The sequence below is a fragment of the Bubalus kerabau genome, chromosome 7 (assembly GCF_029407905.1).
Source record: "Bubalus kerabau isolate K-KA32 ecotype Philippines breed swamp buffalo chromosome 7, PCC_UOA_SB_1v2, whole genome shotgun sequence".
NCBI lineage: Eukaryota > Metazoa > Chordata > Mammalia > Artiodactyla > Bovidae > Bubalus > Bubalus kerabau.
In genome coordinates, this window is record NC_073630.1 from 60,966,014 (window position 1) to 60,987,446 (window position 21,433).

At 40.1% G+C, this 21,433-nt stretch overlaps 2 protein-coding genes and 1 long non-coding RNA gene across 5 annotated transcripts in view; 2 read left to right on the top strand and 1 right to left on the bottom strand.

Annotated features, from left to right (window-relative positions):
• The window catches only part of LOC129657761 (uncharacterized), a 33,152-nt gene extending 22,976 nt beyond the window's left edge, over positions 1-10,176 (bottom strand). The window contains exons 1-2 of one of the 3 annotated variants that reach the window (XR_008717095.1): positions 10,158-10,176; positions 9,464-9,570 (exon numbers count right to left, since the gene is read on the bottom strand). This is a non-coding gene — a long non-coding RNA (uncharacterized LOC129657761). The other 2 variants (XR_008717094.1, XR_008717093.1) reach the window with 2 other exon arrangements.
• Positions 1-21,433, top strand: part of NWD2 (NACHT and WD repeat domain containing 2) — a 255,310-nt gene that overhangs the window by 211,525 nt on the left and 22,352 nt on the right. The window lies entirely within an intron of this gene.
• LOC129657759 (14-3-3 protein zeta/delta) lies at positions 1,642-3,826 on the top strand. Its single transcript, XM_055588247.1, has one exon. The coding sequence runs from the start codon at positions 1,741-1,743 to the stop codon at positions 2,476-2,478; it is 738 nt and encodes a 245-aa protein (XP_055444222.1). The 5' UTR covers positions 1,642-1,740; the 3' UTR covers positions 2,479-3,826.

The following is a 21,433-nucleotide window of genomic DNA, read 5'->3' on the forward strand; positions in this document are numbered from 1 at the left end:
CTTAATTCAGAAAAGAAACTTTGCTTGGAACTGTGGGCCAGCAGTACATGCACGGGCGATTCAGCTTCTTTTGTAAGGCTTTCAAAGCAGCACTGAAAGGCCTCAGCAGGATCTACACACACACAGGCCGCTCTGAAAGAACCCTTAGACACACAGACCTGGGTTGACCCCTGCAAGGCAGCAGGAGGAGCAGTGAGAGCCTGCTGTGTGCCAGGCATTGTACAATGCATCCAGGCCAGGACAAGGACAGCTAGCCGGACAGTGGCTGTCACCACCAGGCTTCCTATGCATGAAAAATTGCTAGAATCCATATTTTAAAGTAAGGAGTCAGATATCAAATCTGAGCATGGGACTTTTTCTATGTTAACATAAATTAATGTCATTTCTACTGACATAATGCCCTCAACATTTGCTAACTTGATAGGATATTTACTATGGTGTTATTTACAAAAGTAAAAAACAAACTACAAGAAACTAAATACTCATCACCAGGAAAGTGGTGAAGAAAATATTTAATATTCTTATGATGGGATGTTTGGCTAGACATAGAAATGGACTAGATCTAAATTTATCAACATAGAGTCATCACGAAAAAAAAGCATAAAAAAAGAGTAGAATATGCCTCCTATATAATTTATGTAAGTTTTAAAATTGAATGCCCATAAATATTATGTATGTATAAAATATAAAAATAGATCATATTTATACATATAAAATATAAAAATAGACTGAAAGAATATATAATATGTGAAGACTTATAGTTTGTGCTTCTTGGGAAGGAAGAGGAGAATCCTCTTGGATCTGCAGATCAAGGGAGAATTCAATTTTATCTGCTATATTTTATTTCTTTTATTTTAAAAATGTCTGTTGGAAACGGAGTCTTTAAGACTAAAGACAAAAGGAGCTACACTTAAGAACGGGACTCATATCAATAAGACCATTTCCTACAAGGATGGAGGCTTGTAATCCTGATACTGCTATCATGCATATTGGAATTGAACTAAGTAAATGAATGGCAGATGGTGGGATCCAGATTTCTTACAGTTGGAGTCAAAATGTAAAGATCAGCAAGGGGAGGGACCTAGAATGATCCATGTGGTAAGAAGTTAGAGTTGGAAATATTAGTTATGAAGTTGATGAAGAGCTCACATTTAAGATAATTTAAGTGTATGACTAACAACTCAATATGGAGCACAGATGGTTACCTGTGGAAATATTTTTTGATATGTGTATATATACAAGTTAGTATACACATATATCATTCTGAGAGGGCCTAAATGAACTGCAGTAATAAACACATGTAGCACCCAGATCTTGGTTTCCAATTCCATTCTCCAATAAAAAGAACAGGAGCTCTTTGGAGAAACAGGAGATTCTGAGACTGGAGCAGGAAATACACAAGATAAGCCTGGAGCATCTTATGCCAGAAAATAAGTAGTTCTTAGAAAATAAAAATTGCCACAATCTTGGTGGTACGTTAAAGGGACCCAGAAGTCAAGTGAAAGAACTTCCAATGGCCAAAGCTGGAATAATTTGAGCAACAAAATAAGGTAACATTGGATTATAACCCAAAATATAAAATAGCCACAAGTCCCTACTGACATAAAAATGTAATTGGGGCGGCTGTAGCCTGTGAGCAGCGAGATCCAGGGACAGAGTCTCAGCTTCGCCGCTGCCGCCCAGAGACTGCTGAGCCTGGTCCGTCCGCCTCCACCTACTCCGGACACAGAACATCCAGTCATGGATAAAAACGAGCTGGTACAGAAGGCCAAACTGGCCGAGCAGGCTGAGCGATATGATGACATGGCAGCCTGCATGAAGTCTGTAACTGAGCAAGGAGCTGAATTATCCAATGAGGAGAGGAATCTTCTCTCAGTTGCTTATAAAAATGTTGTAGGAGCCCGTAGGTCATCTTGGAGGGTCGTCTCCAGTATTGAGCAAAAGACGGAAGGTGCTGAGAAAAAACAGCAGATGGCTCGAGAATACAGAGAGAAAATAGAGACCGAGCTAAGAGATATCTGCAATGATGTACTGTCTCTTTTGGAAAAGTTCTTGATCCCCAACGCTTCACAAGCAGAGAGCAAAGTCTTCTATTTGAAAATGAAAGGAGACTACTACCGCTACTTGGCTGAGGTTGCAGCTGGTGATGACAAGAAAGGGATTGTGGATCAGTCGCAGCAAGCATACCAAGAAGCTTTTGAAATCAGCAAAAAGGAAATGCAACCAACACATCCTATCAGACTGGGTCTGGCCCTTAACTTCTCTGTGTTCTACTATGAGATTCTGAACTCCCCTGAGAAAGCCTGCTCTCTTGCAAAGACAGCATTTGATGAAGCCATTGCTGAACTTGATACATTAAGTGAAGAGTCATACAAAGACAGCACGCTAATAATGCAGTTACTGAGAGATAACTTGACATTGTGGACATCGGATACCCAAGGAGACGAAGCTGAAGCAGGAGAAGGAGGGGAAAATTAACCTGCCTTCCAACTTTTGTCTGCCTCATTCTAAAATTTACACAGTAGACCATTTGTCATCCATGCTGTCCCACAAATAGTTTTTTGTTTACGATTTATGACAGGTTTATGTTACTTCTATTTGAATTTCTATATTTCCCATGTGGTTTTTATGTTTAATATTAGGGGAGTAGAGCCAGTTAACATTTAGGGAGTTATCTGTTTTCATCTTGAGGTGGCCAATATGGGGATGTGGAATTTTTATACAAGTTATAAATGTTTGGCATAGTACTTTTGGTACATTGTGGCTTCACAAGGGCCAGTGTTAAAACTGCTTCCATGTCTAAGCAAAGAAAACTGCCTGCATATTGGTATGTCCTGGTGGGGAATAAAAGGGATAATTGGTTCCAATCACAGGTGTAGTTGTGGGTACTTTTTAGGTTTGGAGCATTTACAAAGCTGTAGTAGAAATGGATATCCCATGGATATTGCATGTTAAACCATGTGTTATCTGTGGAATACTCAGACTCAGTGTGCACACCGTTGACTACAGCTATAGAAGTGTTCCTTTAGTTGTGACCCAATTTACTCTGGATAAGGGCAGAAACGGTTCACATTCCATTATTTGTAAAGTTACCTGCTGTTTGCTTTCATTATTTTTGCTACACTCATTTTATTTGTATTTAAATGTTTTAGGCAACCTAAGAACAAATGTACAAGTAAAGATGCAGTAAAAATGAATTGCTTGATATTCATTACTTCATGTATATCAAGCACAGCAGTAAAACAAAAACCCATGTATTTAACTTTTTTTAGTTTTTTTTTTTTTTTTTGCTTTTGTGATTTTTTTTTTTTTTTTGATACTTGCCTAACATGCATGTGCTGTAAAAAATAGTTAACAGGGAAATAACTTGAGATGATGGCTAGCTTTGTTTAATGTCTTATGAGATTTTCATGAACAATCCAAGCATAATTGTTAAGAACACGTGTATTAAGTTCATGTAAGTGGAATAAAAGTTTTATGAATGGACTTTTCAACTACTTTCTCTAAGCTTTTCATGTAAATTAGTCCTTTGGTTCTGAAACTTCTCTAAAGAAAATTGTACATTTTTGGAAATTTATTCCTTATTCCCTCTTGGCAGCTAATGGGCTTTTACCAAGTTTGAATACAAAGTTTATCATAACAGTAAAATACTACTAAGATAACTACTACTGTTCCCAACCATGTCCTATACTCCCCCCTCCCCCTGAAAATTTTTTTCAGAAACGGGGAGTTGATTGAAAAAAGTAATGTTATTCCATTTAAAATTTTGGTATATGGCATTTTCTAACTTAGGAAGCCACAGTGTTCTTGGCCCATCATGACATTGGGTAGCATTAACTGTAAGTTTTGTGCTTCCAAATCACTTTTGTTTTTAAGAATTTCTTGGTATTCTTATAGCCTGTCTTCAATTTTGATCCTTTCTTCTGTCTATTTGTCAGGTGCACAGGATTACCTTTTTTAGCCTCTGTCTTGTCACCAACCATTCCTACTTGGTGGCCATGTACTTGGGGAAAAGGCCGCATGATCTTTCTGGCTCCACTCAATGTCTAAGGACACCCTGCTTCCTTTGCTTGCATCCCACAGACTATTTCCCTCTTCCTGTTCACTGCAGCTAATCTCTCCTGAGTTGATGACATTGTGTTATCTCCCTATACACCCTACCTATCCTGAATGGTCTGTCATTGTCTTTGCCTTTAAATTCCTTCCCCTTCCTCTCTTTAAATAATGATGGGGCTAAGTAATACCCAAAGCTCACCCTACCAACTATTTCCTCAGTACCTTGCAGAAAACACCAAACAAAAATAACCATTTTAAAAGAGGTGTATTTTTTTTTTTTTTTTCCCCTTCTAGAATGTAAGCTCCTCAAGAGCAGGGACAATGTTTTCTGTATGTTCTATTGTGCCTAGTACACTGTAAATGCTCAATAAATACTGATGATGGGAGGCAAAAAAAAAAAAAAAAAAATGTAATTGGAAGACCTCCCCGCTGGTGCAGTGGATAAGAATCTGCCAGCCAATGCAGGGGACATGGGATCAATCCCTGGTCCAGGAAGATTCCATATACTGCAGAACAACTAAGCCCATGCACCACAACTACTGAGCCCAAGCATACAACTGCTGAAGCCTGCACACACTAGGGTTCTCGAGCCACAACTAATGAGCCCCTGTGCTGCAACTGCTGAAGCCTGCTCACCCTAGAGCCTGTGCTCCATAACAAGAGAAGCCACCGCAATGAGAAGCCCGCACACAACTAGAGAGGAGCCCCCAGGCACTGCAACTAGAGAAAGCCTGTGTGTAGCAGCGAAGACCGAGCACAGCCACTAATAAATAAAAAAGTAAAGCAGTGTGTACATTTAAAATATAACTTTTTTTAATTGGAAAAATTAATAAATTCTGTGCACAAGTCCAAATTAGGTAGATTATGTAAATTATGTAGATACTCCACCCTAAAGGAGGGGAGTACAACTCCCACCCCTTAAGAGTGGGCTACACGTAGTGACTTCCTTCCAGAGAGTACACTATGATATTGGGCCTGGGGGGCAATTTTACAGTAGAGAAACCCAACCAACACTTCAGTCAGGTGACCAAGGTTACTATTAATATGAGCATAAGTGCCATTTTTATGAGGAAAATTCTTCCCAGAACCCATAATTCAAGTCTAATAATGAGAAAAACATCAAGTAAATTCCAGTAGTGGGCATCCTGCAAAATATGTGATTACCTTGATTATTTAGAGGAATATTAATCAAAAATAAAACCTAAGGAAATGGACATGAGTTTGAGCAAATTCCAGGAAGATGGTGAAGGACAGGGAAGCCTGTCATGCTACAGTCCATCGGGTCACAGAGTCACACACAACTTAGTGACCGAACAACAACAAGAAAGTGTCACATTCAACAGGAGCCTAAGGAGATGGTAAAGAATCCACCTGCAATGCAGGAGACCTGGGTTCGATCACTGGGTTGGGAAGATCCCCTGGAGAAGGGAAAGACTACCCACTCCAGTACTATGCCCTAGAGAATTCCATGGACTGTATAATCAGTCCTTGGGGTCACAAAGAGTTGGACACGACTGAGCAACTTTCACTTTCAAGGAGAAATGACAGCTAAAAGTAATATGACATCCTGGAACAAGAAAAATATTAAGTAAAAACTAAAGAAATCTGACTTGGACTGCAAGGAGATCCAACCAGTCCATTCTAAAGGAGATCAGCCCCGGGTGTTCTTTGGAAGGAATGATGCTAAAGCTGTAACTCCAGTACTTTGGCCACCTCATGCGAAGAATTGACTCATTGGAAAAGACTCTGATGCTGGGAGGGATTGGGGGCAGGAGGAAAAGGGGACGACAGAGGATGAGATGGTTGGATGGCATCACCGACTCGATGGACATGAGTTTGAGTGAACTCTGGGAGTTGGTGATGGACAGGGAGGCCCAGTGTGCTGCAATTCATGGGGTTGCAAAGAGTCGGACACGACTTCGCAACTGAACTGAGCTGAACTGAAAGAAATCTGATGAGAGAAGTGAGAGTTGGACCATAAAGAAGTCTGGGCACCAAAGAATTGATGCTTTTGAATTGTGGTGCTGGAGAAGACTCTTGAGAGTCCGTTGGACTGGGAAGAGATCAAACCAGTCAATTCTAAACAAAATCAACTCTGAATATTCACTCGAAGAATTGATGCTTAAGCTCCAATACTTTGGCCACCTGATGTGGAGAGCTGACTCGTTGGAAAAGACCCTGATGCTGGGAAAGATTGAGGGCAGGTTGGAGAAGGGGGTGTCAGAGGATGAGATGGCTGGATGGCATCATTGACTCAATGGATAGGAGTTTGAGCAAACACAGGGAGATAGTGAAGGACAGGAAAGCCTGGTGTGCTGCAGTTCATGGGGTCGCAAATAGTTGGACATGATATAGTGACTAATCAATAAGGAAATCTGAATAAACTGTGTTTTAACTCATAAAATGTGCCAATATTGGTCCCATAATTATAGCAAATGTACCATACAATAGGAGATGTTAAAAATAGGGAAAATTGGGGGAGAAGGGTGATATGTGGGAACTTCAGTACTCTCTGCTTAAGTTTTCTATAAGTCTAAAACTTCTAAAAAAGAGTCTGCTAATTTTCTAAAAATCACTTGAAAATATGACCAAATGTTGAATTTTCAAGCCAGGCTGTGGGGGCAATTATTTTATGCTTTGTATGTTTCTCTATTTATCAGTTTCTCAGAGTTAGAATATTAAAACTTAAGCAGAATTCTGTCTCCCCCATTATGTAAATTAGTAATATGGTGGGTGATTTTACTGTTTTGTTTATATTAACACTGATTTTAAAAATTGATAAATTAAGTCTCTTATGGAATAATGCAAAGATATAAGCTAAAAATTGCTGAACTTCTTTGTACACAAATCTTTATATATATAGTAAGATGGATTTCTAAAAGTGGAATTTTATACCTACTGCCAAATTACATTCTCAGCAAAGTTCTACCTACTTTTACTGGCACTCTTTGTCTTGAGTGCCCATTTGCTTATTGCCTGGACACCACTAAGTATTATTTTTTCTGTTTGATAAGCAAAAAGATCTGATCATATGTGTTTTCATTTGCCATCCTCTGAGTATTAATAGAGTTAAGTATTATTACTATCTTTCTTGCTTACTGGCATTGGTTCTTCTGCTCCTAAGAACCTGTTAATGTGTTTGTCCATTTTCCCATTGCTATATAAGAACTCTGTACAAAAATTTTGAATATTTCCATTCTCTCCTCTCTGCTCTTTTATGACACCATTCTACTCTTCCACCTCCTGCTTCTGTTCCCACTCAAAGGTTGGTGATCCTCAACCTTGTGTTCTTTTCACTCTAATTCCTTCTTGAACTATTTAATGCATACAGATCTCTGACTGTTCTCCCAGAAGGAAAGCCCAAAAGGAGTGGGAGACCATGATGGTCTTGTTAGTATCACCAACCTTCCTGCCTTCCCTGGGAATAAGGGGGCTCCAGGGATGTTCATTGCTCCAACTGGGATGTGCTGTGCTTAGTCACTCAATTGTGTCTGACTCTTTGCAACTCCATGAACCATAGCCCACCAGGCTCCTCTGTCCATGGAATTCTCCAGGCAAGAATACTGGAGTTGGTTGCCATGCCCTCCTCTGGGGGATCTTCCCAACCCAGGCATTGAACCCAGGTCTCCTGCACTGCAGGTAGATTCTTTACCATCTGAGCCACCAGGAAAGCTCCTCAAACTGGGATAATCCTGAGCAAACCGAAATGATCAGTCACCCTGTGAGTCAAGTGCCCAATAAATATTTGTTGAATGAATGCATGATGATTTCCAGGATTACGTTTCCAGCCAAATTGCTCTTTTGACTTTATAGATCCATTTCTAATTGCTTCATAGACAGTAGCACTTAAATAATAGCATCTCACATCTAATATGTCCAAACTCTCTCCCCACTGAAGTGAAAGTCACTCAGTCGTTGTCCAACTGTTTGTGACCCCATGGGCTATACAGTCCATGGGATTCTCCAGGCCAGAATACTGGAGTGGGTAGCCTTTCCCTTACTCCAGAGGATCTTTCCAATCCAGGGATTGAACACAGGTCTCCCTCGTTACAGGCGGATTCTTTACCAGCTGAGCTACAAGAGAAGCCCAAGAATACTGGAGTGGGTAGCCTATCCCTTCTCCAGCGGATCTTCCCAACCCAGGAATTGAACCAGAGTCTCCTGAATTGCAGACAGATTCTTTACCCACTACCCCCTGTAAAAAACAAGCAAGCAAAACAACAACAATAAAACCCTGCTCTTCTGTATTCACATTCTCAATGAATTCTTTCTCTAGCATTTTAGAATCTCAGTAATCTTTACACAGTTCTTGGTTTTATAAGGCAACTGTTTGCAGTTAGGGTTGTAACCTGAACTTTGAACTGATTTAAATTAACTACAAACTCCTAGATGGTACTACTGCCCAACCCTTTTTACCCTTTTGGCTGTTTCCTCTGTTCCAATGTTTTTTAGGAATTGTCAACTTAAATAAAAGGGTAAAATAAGGCAAGCTTGAAATTACAAAAAGCTGAGTTTATTCAGGAGTAGCAGAAGAACTGCAATTCGAAATATGCAAACTGTAGCGAGTCTGATGAGCCTTTGAGGGAGGCTGTCTTTATGGGCAGGAAATGTAAAGAGGGGAGAGTTCAGGGAGAGTCTGTTAAAGTCAAAAATAAACAGAAGTCAACTTTGAAAATTCCTCAAGCAGATAAAACCAGTCCAGTCATACAAACAAAGCTCAACTCAGCTTATTTTGTGAGACCAACCCCACCCTGGCCACTTCTTGCTCATGCTTCTGAAAACCATCAGCCTAATTTTCCGAGGTTAATGTGAGACAATCCCTGATTAATTTAAGAAAATTCCAATATTGTCAGTTTTCTGTAAATCAGGCTTTTACAAGAAATCAGTCTCTCAGACCTTAAGATTTGCTTTCCTAAGGATATATATCCTCTGGTTCCATTTTAGACTGAAATTTTTTCACAGAACTTAATAGTTGTGTTATTTTTCAGGTAATGAAACTTTGTTACAGAGAAAAGCACATGGCACTAAGTAAAAGGTAGCAGAATTACATGGATATAAGTAAATATTATTTGTATCAGTTAAGTTCAGTGATGGGTTTCAATGTATAAATTTAATAACCATAGTTAAACTATGAATATAAATTTTAAGAAAAAAAGGTAAATTATAATTTTATAGGAGATGAGACTCTCGAAAAAACTAAATCATAGCATTAACTTAGCTATTCTGTTAGGTAAATCACTTAATCTACAACTTTGCCCTCTCAATACATTTTAGGATGAATTGCCAATGATACCGAATATTGTGTTAACAATAACTGCTTCATTTTTTTTCATCTTTATGCTTATATTAGCTCAGACTACCATAACAAAATACCAGAGAAGGGGTGGCTTAAACAACAGAAACTTACTTTCTCACAGTTCTGGAATTTGGAAGTCTGGATCAAGGTACAGCATGGCGGGGCTGTGATGATAAAGCTCTCCTTGGCTTGAAGATGGCTGCCTCCTCTCTGTGTTCCTGTTTGACAAAAAAAGGGGTTTTAATGTTACTACCTTGTCTTAGAAGGGCACCAGAGTGGATTAAGGCTCTACCTTTATGACCTCACATAACCTTAATTACCTCCTTAAAGACCCTATCTCATTCACATGGGAGGTTAGGTCTTCAATTTTTTTTTTAATTTATATTTTGCATGTGGATTGTCAGCTCCCCCTAAGCCTGCCTGTGTTCTCTGTAAAGTTAATTCCACACATCTGTTGTTGTTCTAGGCACTGACACGGTTAACCCAGGTTCATTCTTTTAAGCCTCTTTTTCCCCACCCTGAAGAGTGGAGGAGTTTGTTCTTGTCTCCCCACGTATTGTCTCACCTTCACACCACCTGTAAACAACCATTTACCCATTTTTTCCTCCTTTCTATCTTCTGTTTGTCTTTCTTTAATCAAGAGACGTTTCTTTCCCTTCTCAATCTATCCAGGTGTATATTTCTATTCAGTTCAGTTCAGTTCAGTTCAGTCCCTCAGTCATGTCCGACTCTTCACGACCCCATGAGTCGCAGCACGCCAGGCCTCCCTGTCCATCACCAACTCCTGGAGTTCACCCAGACTCACGTCCATCGAGTCAGTGATGCCATCCAGCCATCTCATCCTCTGTTGTCCCCTTCTCCTCCTGCCCCCAATCCCTCCCAGCATCAGAGTCTTTTCCAATGAGTCAACTCTTCGCATGAGGTGGCCAAGGTACTGGAGTTTCAGCTTTAGCATCATTCCTTCCAAAGAAATCCCAGGGCTGATCTCCTTCAGAATGGACTGGTTGGATCTCCTTGCAGTCCAAGGGACTCTCAAGAGTCTTCTCTAACACCACAGTTCAAAAGCATCAATTCTCCGGCACTCAGCCTTCTTCACAGTCCAACTCTCACATCCATACATGACCACAGGAAAAACCATAGCCTTGACTAGACGGACCTTTGTTGGCAAAGTAATGTCTCTGCTTTTCAATATGCTATATAGGTTGGTCATAACTTTCCTTCCAAGGAGTAAGCGTCTTTTAATTTCATGGCTGCAGTCACCATCTGCAGTGATTTTCGAGCCCCAAAAAATAAAGTCTGACACTGTTTCCACTGTTTCCCCATCTATTTCCCATGAAGTGATGGGACCGGATGCCATGATCTTCATTTTCTGAATGTTGAGCTTTAAGCCAACTTTTTCACTCTCCACTTTCACTTTCATCAAGAGGCTTTTGAGTTCCTCTTCACTTTCTGCCATAAGGGTGGTGTCATCTGCATATCTGAGGTTATTGATATTTCTCCCGGCAATCTTGATTCCAGCTTGTGTTTCTTCCAGCCCAGCGTTTCTCATGATGTACTCTGCATATAAGTTAAATAAGCAGGGTGACAATATACAGCCTTGACGTACTCCTTTTCCTATTTGGAACCAGTCTATTGTTCCATATCCAGTTCTAACTGTTGCTTCCTGACCTGCATACAAATTTCTCAAGAGGCAGGTCAGGTGGTCTGGTACTCCCATCTCTTTCAGAATTTTCCACAGTTTATTGTGATCCACACAGTCAAAGGCTTTGGCATAGTCAATAAAGCAGAAATAGATGTTTTTCTGGAACTCTCTTGCTTTTTCCATGATCCAGCGGATGTTGGCAATTTGATCTCTGGTTCCTCTGCCTTTTCTAAAACCAGCTTGAACATCAGGAAGTTCACGGTTCACATATTGCTGAAGCCTGGCTTGGAGAATTTTGAGCATTACTTTACTAGCGTATGAGATGAGTGCAATTGTGCAGTAGTTTGAGCATTCTTTGGCATTGCCTTTCTTTGGGATGGAATGAAAAGTGACCTTTTCCAGTCCTGTGGCCACTGCTGAGTTTTCCAAATGTGCTGGCATATTGAGTGCAGCACTTTCACAGCAGCATCTTTCAGGATATGAAAGAGCTCCACTGGAATTCCAACACCTCCACTAGCTTTGTTCATAGTGATGCTTTCTAAGGCCCACTTGACTTCACATTCCAGGATGTCTGGCTCTAGGTCAGTGATCACACCATCGTGATTATCTGGGTCATGAAGGTCTTTTTTGTACAGTTTTTCTGTGTATTCTTGCCACCTCTTCTTAATATCTTCTGCTTCTATTAGGTCCATACCATTTCTGTCCTTTATCGAGCCCATCTTTGCATGAAATATTCCCTTGGTATCTCTAATTTTCTTGAAGAGATCTCTAGTCTTTCCCATTCTATTGTTTTCCTCTATTTCTTTGCATTGATCACTGAGGAAGGCTTTCTTATCTCTCCTTGTTATTCTTTGGAACTCTGCATTCAGATGCTTGCTTCTTTGCTTTTCACTTCTCTTCTTTTCACAGCTATTTGTAAGGCCTCCCCAGACAGCCATTTTGATTTTTTGCATTTCTTTTTCACGGGGATGGCCTTGATCCCTGTCTCCTGTACAATGTCATGAACCTCATTCCATAGTTCATCAGGCACTCTATCTATCAGATCTAGGCCCTTAAATCTATTTCTCACTTCCACTGTATAATCATAAGGGATTTGATTTAGGTCATGGTCTAGTGGTTTTTCCTACTTTCTTCAATTTCAGTCTGAATTTGGCAATAAGGAGTTCATGATCTGAGCCACAGTCACCTCCTGGTCTTGTTTTTGCTGTATGTATGTTTGAGTGCACTGAGTATGTATGTTTCTCTATAAACTGTTTAAAGTAATGGTGTCTTAAATATTGCCAAGTATTTACATTTCACAGAGTGCTTTTACCTGGAGTAACTATTCAATTTGCAAAAGAAACCAGAGCAGATATATGACCAAAGGTAAAATTTTATCTCTACTTACAGATGTAAAAGCTGAGACCCAAGGAGGTTAAGTGATTTTCTAAGGTTACTCCTAACATTTTGCCTTTTTCTAACCTCAAAATATATTTTTTGCATGCATTAATGTCTCTGTGTCTATATATCCTATTTCAGAAACTCTTGTTTGTGGTACATGAAACACAGACTCACTATGAGAATGGATATTTTTTGCCCAGAAAGATACAAGATGTAAATAGTCATTATACATTGACAGTTTCATCATGGGTATCTGGATAATTGAATGGCATGAAAAATGCTAAACATTATGGGCTAAGTATATCTGCTAACATCCCATCTTGGCAACCAGGAATACAAGAGTGTATCTCTAATGACTGAGAGATGAACAGTTATCTAAAGGTATTACCCTTTTGTCTGTTGGTGCTAAACATATCTTTCTCAAAGATCTTATCTAGATCATCCTTAGTATGGACATTATGTAGTCCTAACAAATAATGTTTTAGTCATTTGTCATTATTATTTCCAATTCATCCCCTGTATTAGTCACAGTTCTCCAGAAAAAACATAAGCAATAGGAGATTATAATATAAAGGGGTATATATATTTATGGTTATAAGAAATTAGCTCATATGATCATGGAGGCCAAGAGTTTCCATGATCTTCCCTCTGCAAGCTAGAGCCTCAGGAAACCATTTATGTAGTTCCAGCCTGAGTCCAAAAACCTGAGACCCACCAATGCCTGTGGTAGAAGTCCCAGTCCAAGTGCTGGAAAAGACCAATGCCCCAGCTCAACACAGTCAAACAGAAATGGACTTTTTCCTTCTTCCATCTTTTTATTCTATTCAGACCCTCAATGAACTGGATGATGTCCACTCATACTCAAGAAGGCAGTCTATTAACACTTCACTCAGTCTGCTGATTCAAATGCTAATCTCTTCTAGAAACACTCTCACAGACACACCCCAAATAATGTTCTGCCAAATATCTGGGCACCCCGTGGTCAAGGTGATACATAAAATCAAGCATCATATCCCCCTTTCTCCAGTTTCTTTCATTCCCTGTGACACAGGACACAAAGTATGAGTAATTGAGTTGCAATCCACTGCTAACTAAATTACCTTATGTTTATATTTAGAAAATATAAGTCAGTTGTGAAGGTGTTTCTTGACTTTGGAAAAACATTGAGAAAATAGCATCAAGTGTGTGAAGCAGGTTCAGATGATTCTTGGAATGGTTTGGTTATCTCATTCGGCAAGAGGACTGACTATAAATGTTGGCTGTGAGCTCCAAGGACTACATCACAATCATCTTCGTCTCTCCACCCAATGGCAGATAAATCGAATGCAATACCCAAGGCCGTAACACTGAACATCCTGCAGTCCTTGTGAACAGTGGCCCCTGGAAGCGTGCAGTGCATGCTTGCACAGACGTGCATGACGGCCTGACTAGAACAGTCATCACAAGGATGTAAGCCATCTGCAGGCACTCTCAGGAGGGAGCACAGCACCATATAACTTGATGAAGTAGAAAGAGTGAGACTACTGAAAGCCCTATACTCAAGCGTTAGTATCTCCACATCTTCTTAGAGAGGTGGTTTGGACAAGCCAGGGGAGGTCTGTGAGCTTTGGTGTCCTCTGCTGCAACTCCCTATTTCACAGAATCATGAACATTAAATGAAATCAAGTACAACAGCAAATTGTATATATTAAAGTGAATTTTATCCCTTCTACAGGGGATCTTCCCGACACAGGAATTGAACCAGGGTCTCCTGCATTTCAGCAGATTCTTTACCAGCTGAACTACCAGGAAAGCCCCTTAAGAAATAATAGAGAAGCTTAAAGAAAGGAAGGAATAGTTCCACCTACCTTGCATTAGTGACTGGGTTGAAGGGAATGGGGCATTTGAAGAGTATGTACTTCGGTTTGTTATGGCATCAGGGGGGGGAGGGGATGCAGGTGATGGAATCCCGCCTTTCTCTTGCAGCTTTCCCATGAATGATGGCTCATCAACAGTAGCCCAGGGAGCAATTGCCCACCTGCCTTTGAAGCCTAGCTTCCATAACCCTAGAAAGACTGTCCTCACCAGTCTTTCCTGATATCCCACAACAGAGAAAAAGCAAAGACATACTGAGCTCGCCAACACTATGGAGAATACATCAACCTCTCTCCTCTGTTTGCTGCAAGAAAAACTGCATGGCATCAGACTCAGACTTCAAAGATTCTCAATTGCACACCTAGGCAGAACTAACCGCACATAAAGAACTTGAGGGGGGGAATGGGAGAGGACAAGGACAAACCAAAAAAAAAATCAATGCTTGTGCAAAGGAAAAGAAAAATCAATTGAGGGGAAAGAAAATGTTATTCCTAAGCCTTTGAAAGCAGTGGCTTAGCCATATCTATATCAGCATAAGGAAGGAAAAGATGATACAAAGAGTAGAGAGTCCTTTTACACTTAAGTTTTCAGTTGCAAGGAAATCAATAGCTCAAAAACTATTTCTTTTAAAAAAAATTGAGGTGAAATTCATATCACATAGAATTAACCACTGTAAAGTGAGCAATTCTGTGGCATTAGTACATTTACAATATTGTACAAACACTTCTATCTAGTTCCAAAGCCTCTAGAAGTATTTCTTATTCTAGAATTTTATATACAGAAACTACACTAGAAGTTTTTCTTAGACTTTTCAATCATTTGGGCTTAACTCCCAGATTGTATTTAAGCACTCATTTGGATTGCTGCTTCCTACCTAACTAACATTAGACATCTTCAGTGTTTCAAGATGGGCCATTTGATTAGGTTAATGGGAGAGGCAATTATGAATTTCCAGACTCAGGAGAAATCCCATACATTTATGTTCATGTGTATATTGACAGAATATTGAAACCACTCAATGAAAAGTTGAAAATTATTTCAGCCATATGCATTTCTTTAATTCAGGGTCATGAAGGCAGACTGAGCAATGATATAACTAATATATATGGACCTCAATGCAATATCAAGTATCAGTTCAGTTCAGTTCAGTTCAGTCGCACAGTCGTGTCCGACTCTTTGCAACCCCATGAATCGAAGCACGGCAGGCCTCCCTGTCCATCACCAACTCCCGGAGTTCACTCAGACTCAGGTCCATCGAGTCAGTGATGCCATCCGGCCATCTCATCCTCTGTCATCCCCTTCTCCTCCTGCCCCCAATCCCTCCCAGCATCAGAGTCTTTTCCAATGAGTCAGCTCTTCGCATGAGGTGGCCAAAGTACTGGAGTTTCAGCTTCAGCATCATTCCCTCCAAAGAAATCCCAGGGCTGATCTCCTTCAGAATAGACTGGTTGGATCTCCTTGCAGTCCAAGGGACTCTCAAGAGTCTTCTCCAACACCACAGTTCAAAAGCATCAATTCTTCGGCACTCAGCCTTCTTCACAGTCCAACTCTCACATCCATACATGACCACAGGAAAAACCATAGCCTTGACTAGACGGACCTTTGTTGGCAAAGTAATGTCTCTGCTTTTCAATATGCTATCTAGGTTGGTCATAACTTTCCTTCCAAGGAGTAAGCGTCTTTTAATTTCATGGCTGCAGTCACCATCTGCAGTGATTTTCGAGCCCCAAAAAATAAAGTCTGACACTGTTTCCACTGTTTCCCCATCTATTTCCCATGAAGTGATGGGACCAGATGCCATGATCTTCATTTTCTGAATGCTGAGCTTTAAGCCAACTTTTTCACTCTCCACTTTCACTTTCATCAAGAGGCTTTTGAGTTCCTCTTCACTTTCTGCCATAAGGGTGGTGTCATCTGCATATCTGAGGTTATTGATATTTCTCCCGGCAATCTTGATTCCAGCTTGTGCTTCTTCCAGTCCAGCATTTCTCATGATGTACTCTGCATATAAGTTAAATAAACAGGGTGACAATATACAGCCTTGACATACTCCTTTTCCTATTTGGAACCAGTCTGTTGTTCCATGTCCAGTTCTAACTGTTGCTTCCTGACCTGCATACAGGTTTCTCAAGAGTCAGGTCAGGTGGTCTGGTACTCCCATCTCTTTCAGAATTTTTCACAGTTTATTGTGATCCACACAGTCAAAGGCTTTGGCATAGTCAATAAAGCAGAAATAGATGTTTTTCTGGAACTCTCTTGCTTTTTCCATGATCCAGTGGATGTTGGCAATTTGATCTCTGGTTCCTCTGCCTTTTCTAAAACCAGCTTGAACATCAGGAAGTTCACGGTTCACGTATTGCTGAAGCCTGGCTTGGAGAATTTTGAGCATTACTTTACTAGCGTGTGAGATGAGTGCAATTGTGCGGTAGTTTGAGCATTCTTTGGCATTGCCTTTCTTTGGGATTGGAATGAAAACTGACCTTTTCCAGTCCTGTGGCCACTGCTGAGTTTTCCATATGTGCTGGCATATTGAGTGTAGCACTTTCACAGCATCATCTTTCAGGATTTGAAATAGCTCAACTGGAATTCCATCACCTCCACTAGCTTTGTTCATAGTGATGCTTTCTAAGGCCCACTTGACTTCACATTCCAGGATGTCTGGCTCTAGGTCAGTGATCACACCATCGTGATTATCTGGGTTGTGAAGGTCTTTTTTGTACAGTTTTTCTGTGTATTCTTGCCACGTCTTCTTAATATCTTCTGCTTCTGTTAGGTCCATACCATTTTTGTCCTTTATCGAGCCCATCTTTTCATGAAGTGTTCTAATTTTCTTGAATAGATCTCTAGTCTTTCCCATTCTGTTGTTTTCCTCTATTTCTTTGCATTGATCGTTGAGGAAGGCTTTCTTATCTCTTCTTGCTATTCTTTGGAACTCTGCATTCAGATGCTTATATCTTTCCTTTTCTCCTTTGCTTTTTGCTTCTTTTCTTTTCACAGCTATTTGTAAGGCCTCCCCAGACAGCCATTTTGCGTTTTTGCATTTCTTTTCCATGGGGATGGTCTTGATCCCTGTCTCCTGTACAATGCCACAAACCTCATTCCATAGTTCATCAGGCACTCTATCTATCAGATCTAGGCCCTTAAATCTATTTCTCACTTCCACTGTATAATCATAAGGGATTTGATTTTGGGTCATACCTGAATGGTCTAGTGGTTTTCCCTACTTTCTTCAATAGGTCTCAACTATTCATCAAATTTCTCCAAAAACTGGTTTCACCAAGCTGTTTGTGCAGAGGAAAAGAGAAATCCTAAGTAGTGACTTAGATGTATCCATTTCAGCACATAGGAAGGTGAGGATGACACAAAGAGTAGAGAGCTCTTTTACATTTAACCTCTCAGTTCTCTCAAGACTGGTTTAACCAAGCAAAAAATTACCCTCTTGAAAACTGGGGTCAGAAAGATGTAGAAAATCCTACTCTTCTTCTCTTATGGGAGTGAATAGTCTACTGACAGTGAACAGAAGATAGTGCTTTCTTGTGCATAGTTTCTATAGCTGCTGTAGGGTCATCCCTATGGCATGTCTGCTCTCCATGGCTATAGGGCTAGGGAACAGTCTGATTAGGAAACCAAGACTGGACCTCCATCTTGCCACTGCCGCTTTTATTGTTAGCATTTTAGACTTAGCCCTGAATCTCTACCCCTGTTCTGAACCATTGGCCATGGAAGCTGAACTTTGTAACTGAGTTGGACTGTATCTTCCTCTAAATTGACTGTTGCCCTTCCTGACAGATACAGGTATGCTGTGTGTGTTACCTTGTAACTGTAGCCACATAGGACCCCAAAAAGTCTTCCTGAAAAGTGTGGTAGCAAACTCCCTTTTTACAGTTTCTCTTTTTGCCATTTTTCAAATAGTGAGATAAGACTGAGACAGAATGCTATTTGGGACTCCTGAAAAGTAACTGCTTCATGATTTATGAGCATTCTACCCAAAGGAAGAATCAATAGAGAGAAGGCAAAGACTTGGGGAGAACAATCCAATAAGTAACTCTAAGCCTATCTCACATTATTACTTTTCTGAAGTTCTGTGTTAGCATTTTATATATAGCAGGCACTCAATATAATTTGCTATTTGAATGGGATAAGGATATTTTTTCTTCTTTGGTAATCTCCACTCTAAGGAATATTTTACCTTACTATATTGATCAAATAATGTTAGTATTTGGTGCCAGCTGTTCAACTCAAATAATTATTTTTAAATAGCCTTCTATTTATTTTGTAATGATCTGCTGTGTTCCCTGTCTTGTCCCTTTGGTGCTTGTGAACCATTACTCATGAGACCACATATGCATTGCCCACAGCAAGTTGTCCTTAAAGTCTATTGAGGAATCAATAGATTCATTTGTAACCACATTTTAAAATCCAGATTTCTAGGTTCCCCAAGCCCAGTGGTCCTTAGGTCTGAGAAGGCATCTTGTAACCTGCTAACAAACACCCTGGGTGATGTGGTGCATGTCATCATGAAGCATATTTCAAAAACTGATCCATAGATTTGATCCTGGCCTAGATTCTGTGACCAGCCTTATTTAGAGCAGAGAGAAGATAAAGAACCAACAATAAATTGATAATATAGAGATGATGGTCCTTCCCTGGGACATGATCTTGTTTCACTAGTCGCTATCATGTCCTCTTTCCTACTTCATGCCTGAAATCCAGCTGGTATTTCCCTGGATCTTGGTTGCTGAGTCCATCATATTCTTAGGCCTCATTGGTTGCTGGCTAAAGAATTGTCAATTACTAAACCCCATATTTAATGTTCTGGCTGTTTACGAAGTCTTTCATCCAATGACCAAACTCCATTGTTTGCTTTGGGAATTCCTCCAAAAAGTCCTACCCCTACTGTTTAGAAGTCCACTTACTCCCTCCCTTGCCCAGGTAAGTTTGCAGCTAACTATCCCAGCACAAAAACCTCACTCTTCACAACAGATATTTTTGACTGAAGATCCTGACTATCCTTATCCAGAATTACCCAAGAGGAATAGGATATTCACCAGACTGTGCTGTGCTGCGCTTAGTCACTCAGTCATGTCCGACTCTTTGTGACCCCATAGCCTGCAGCCCACCAGGCTCCTCTGTCCATGGAGATTGTCCAGGCAAGAATACTGGAGTGAGTTGCCATGCCCTCCTCCAGGGGATCTTCCCAACCCAGGGAAAGAACCAGCATTGCAGGAGGATTCTTTACCATCTGAGCCACCAGGGTAGCCTATTCACCAGGCTGGCTCCCCATAAAAGGATCATCTCTGCCTGTATCTGTGGTAGAATGAGAGTTCATGCCTGCTCATTTAGTCAAGTTTAACACAAGACTCTGATGCTGGGAGGGATTGGGGGCAGGAGGAGAAGGGACGACAGAGGATGAGATGGCTGGATGGCATCACTGACTCCATGCACGTGAGTCTTAGTGAACTCTGGGAGTTCGTGATGGACAGGGAGGCCTGGCATGCTGCGATTCATGGGGTCACAAAGAGTCAGACACGACTGAGCAACTGATCTGATCTGAACACAGAGATTCTAGAAGAGGAATTGTTAAGTGAAAAACGAGTCTAAATGGTATTATTTTTGTTACATACAGCCTGTTGTCATGAATAGCCCTAAACAAATGCAGATTCAAATAAAAGTGCTCTTAATTGGTGTTCAGGATTGAAGTGAAGGTTGCTGACAAAACTGGTACTTTCCCAAATTGTTGCTTTACCTGCTGAGAGCTGAAATACTATCTTTACACAAAAGATGAAGTTTCAAATAAGAATAGAACAAACTCCAAGGATATCTTTCTCTGTCTTGGTTCATTCAAGTAGTCAATAAATATGCTTTTTAATACTTTCTATGTGCTAGGAATAAAAAGCTCTGGTCTCTGCCCTCATGAGGTTTATCATCTTATATTACAGTTTAGGTCATGAATTTATGTAGGAAACAGGTCTATCCAGGACTTTTCTTCTCCCACGTGCCTGTCTGAGATGAAAATTCTGGTTGCAGAGATAGTAAGAAATGCTCCCAAGGAAGCCAAACCACAATTCACCCTCAAGTGGGTAGACTTCCAGTAGTGGAAGCTTATGGCAAAGGTGCTAGTCAACAGGAAGAAAGGATGAAGATGGCCACAAATTAAACACAAATCTTCCCATGGATATTAAAAGCAGACCAACATGCCTTGGATAGTATAGATCTGTGTTAGAGTTCTGTATGTTCCTTCTATTTCTACCAGATAAGACACTGAAGATTAATTGAAACACCAGGTGCCATGCAAGCTAATATTTTTGACAGCTTACACCGGTGATTCAGACACCTGGAGGGCTTGCTAAAACACAGATTAAACTCAGCTATATCAGCAGAGTTTCTGATTCAGGACGTCTGAGATGGGCCTTGAGAACTTGCATGCCTACCAAATTCCCAGATAACACAGATGGTGCTGATCTGAGGACATTTTGGGAACCATGGGCTTAAGCAAACACTTAGAGGAGCCTTTGAAAGTGTTGCTCCATGAGGAGTATAGACAGCATCATCAGGTGTAAAAAATTTAAATATCTGTAGTTTTTCTCACTACAAAATAATACATTTGTATTGTAAAAAAAATTTTAATACAAAAGCAATAAATTCATAAAACAACCAAAATAAATTTAAAACCATTCAGTGAAAAGTAGCCCTTCGTAACCTTGCTGTGTATTCTTATAAAATCTCTATGTGTATATGTTATGTTTATATCTGTACATATATATGATCTTTCTCATATATATATAATGTATATACAATATCAGATTCATCTTATACACACTGTTTTGTAACTCACCTTTTTACTTAATAGATTATAAAAATCTTTGTGCAGCAATAGAGTTCTAAAACATAATTTGGTACATCCTTTGAATAGAGATACCAAATTATGTTTAAATGTATTCAAATGTTCCCACTTGCTGGACACTTAGGTTCAACTCTTTTCTGTTAAAACAGGTTCAGCATAAATATGCTGATAAGTCGTTATGTACATCCTTATTTTCTAAAGACGGATTTCCAGAAGAAAAATTGCCAAAACTCATGTATTTTAAGTCTTTTCGTATGTATTATCAGAATACCCTTCAAAGAAATATTGAATCAATTTACACACCCATCAGCTCTACAGAGGCATTTTCTCATATGTCCACATAACGCTGAGCACATTTTCC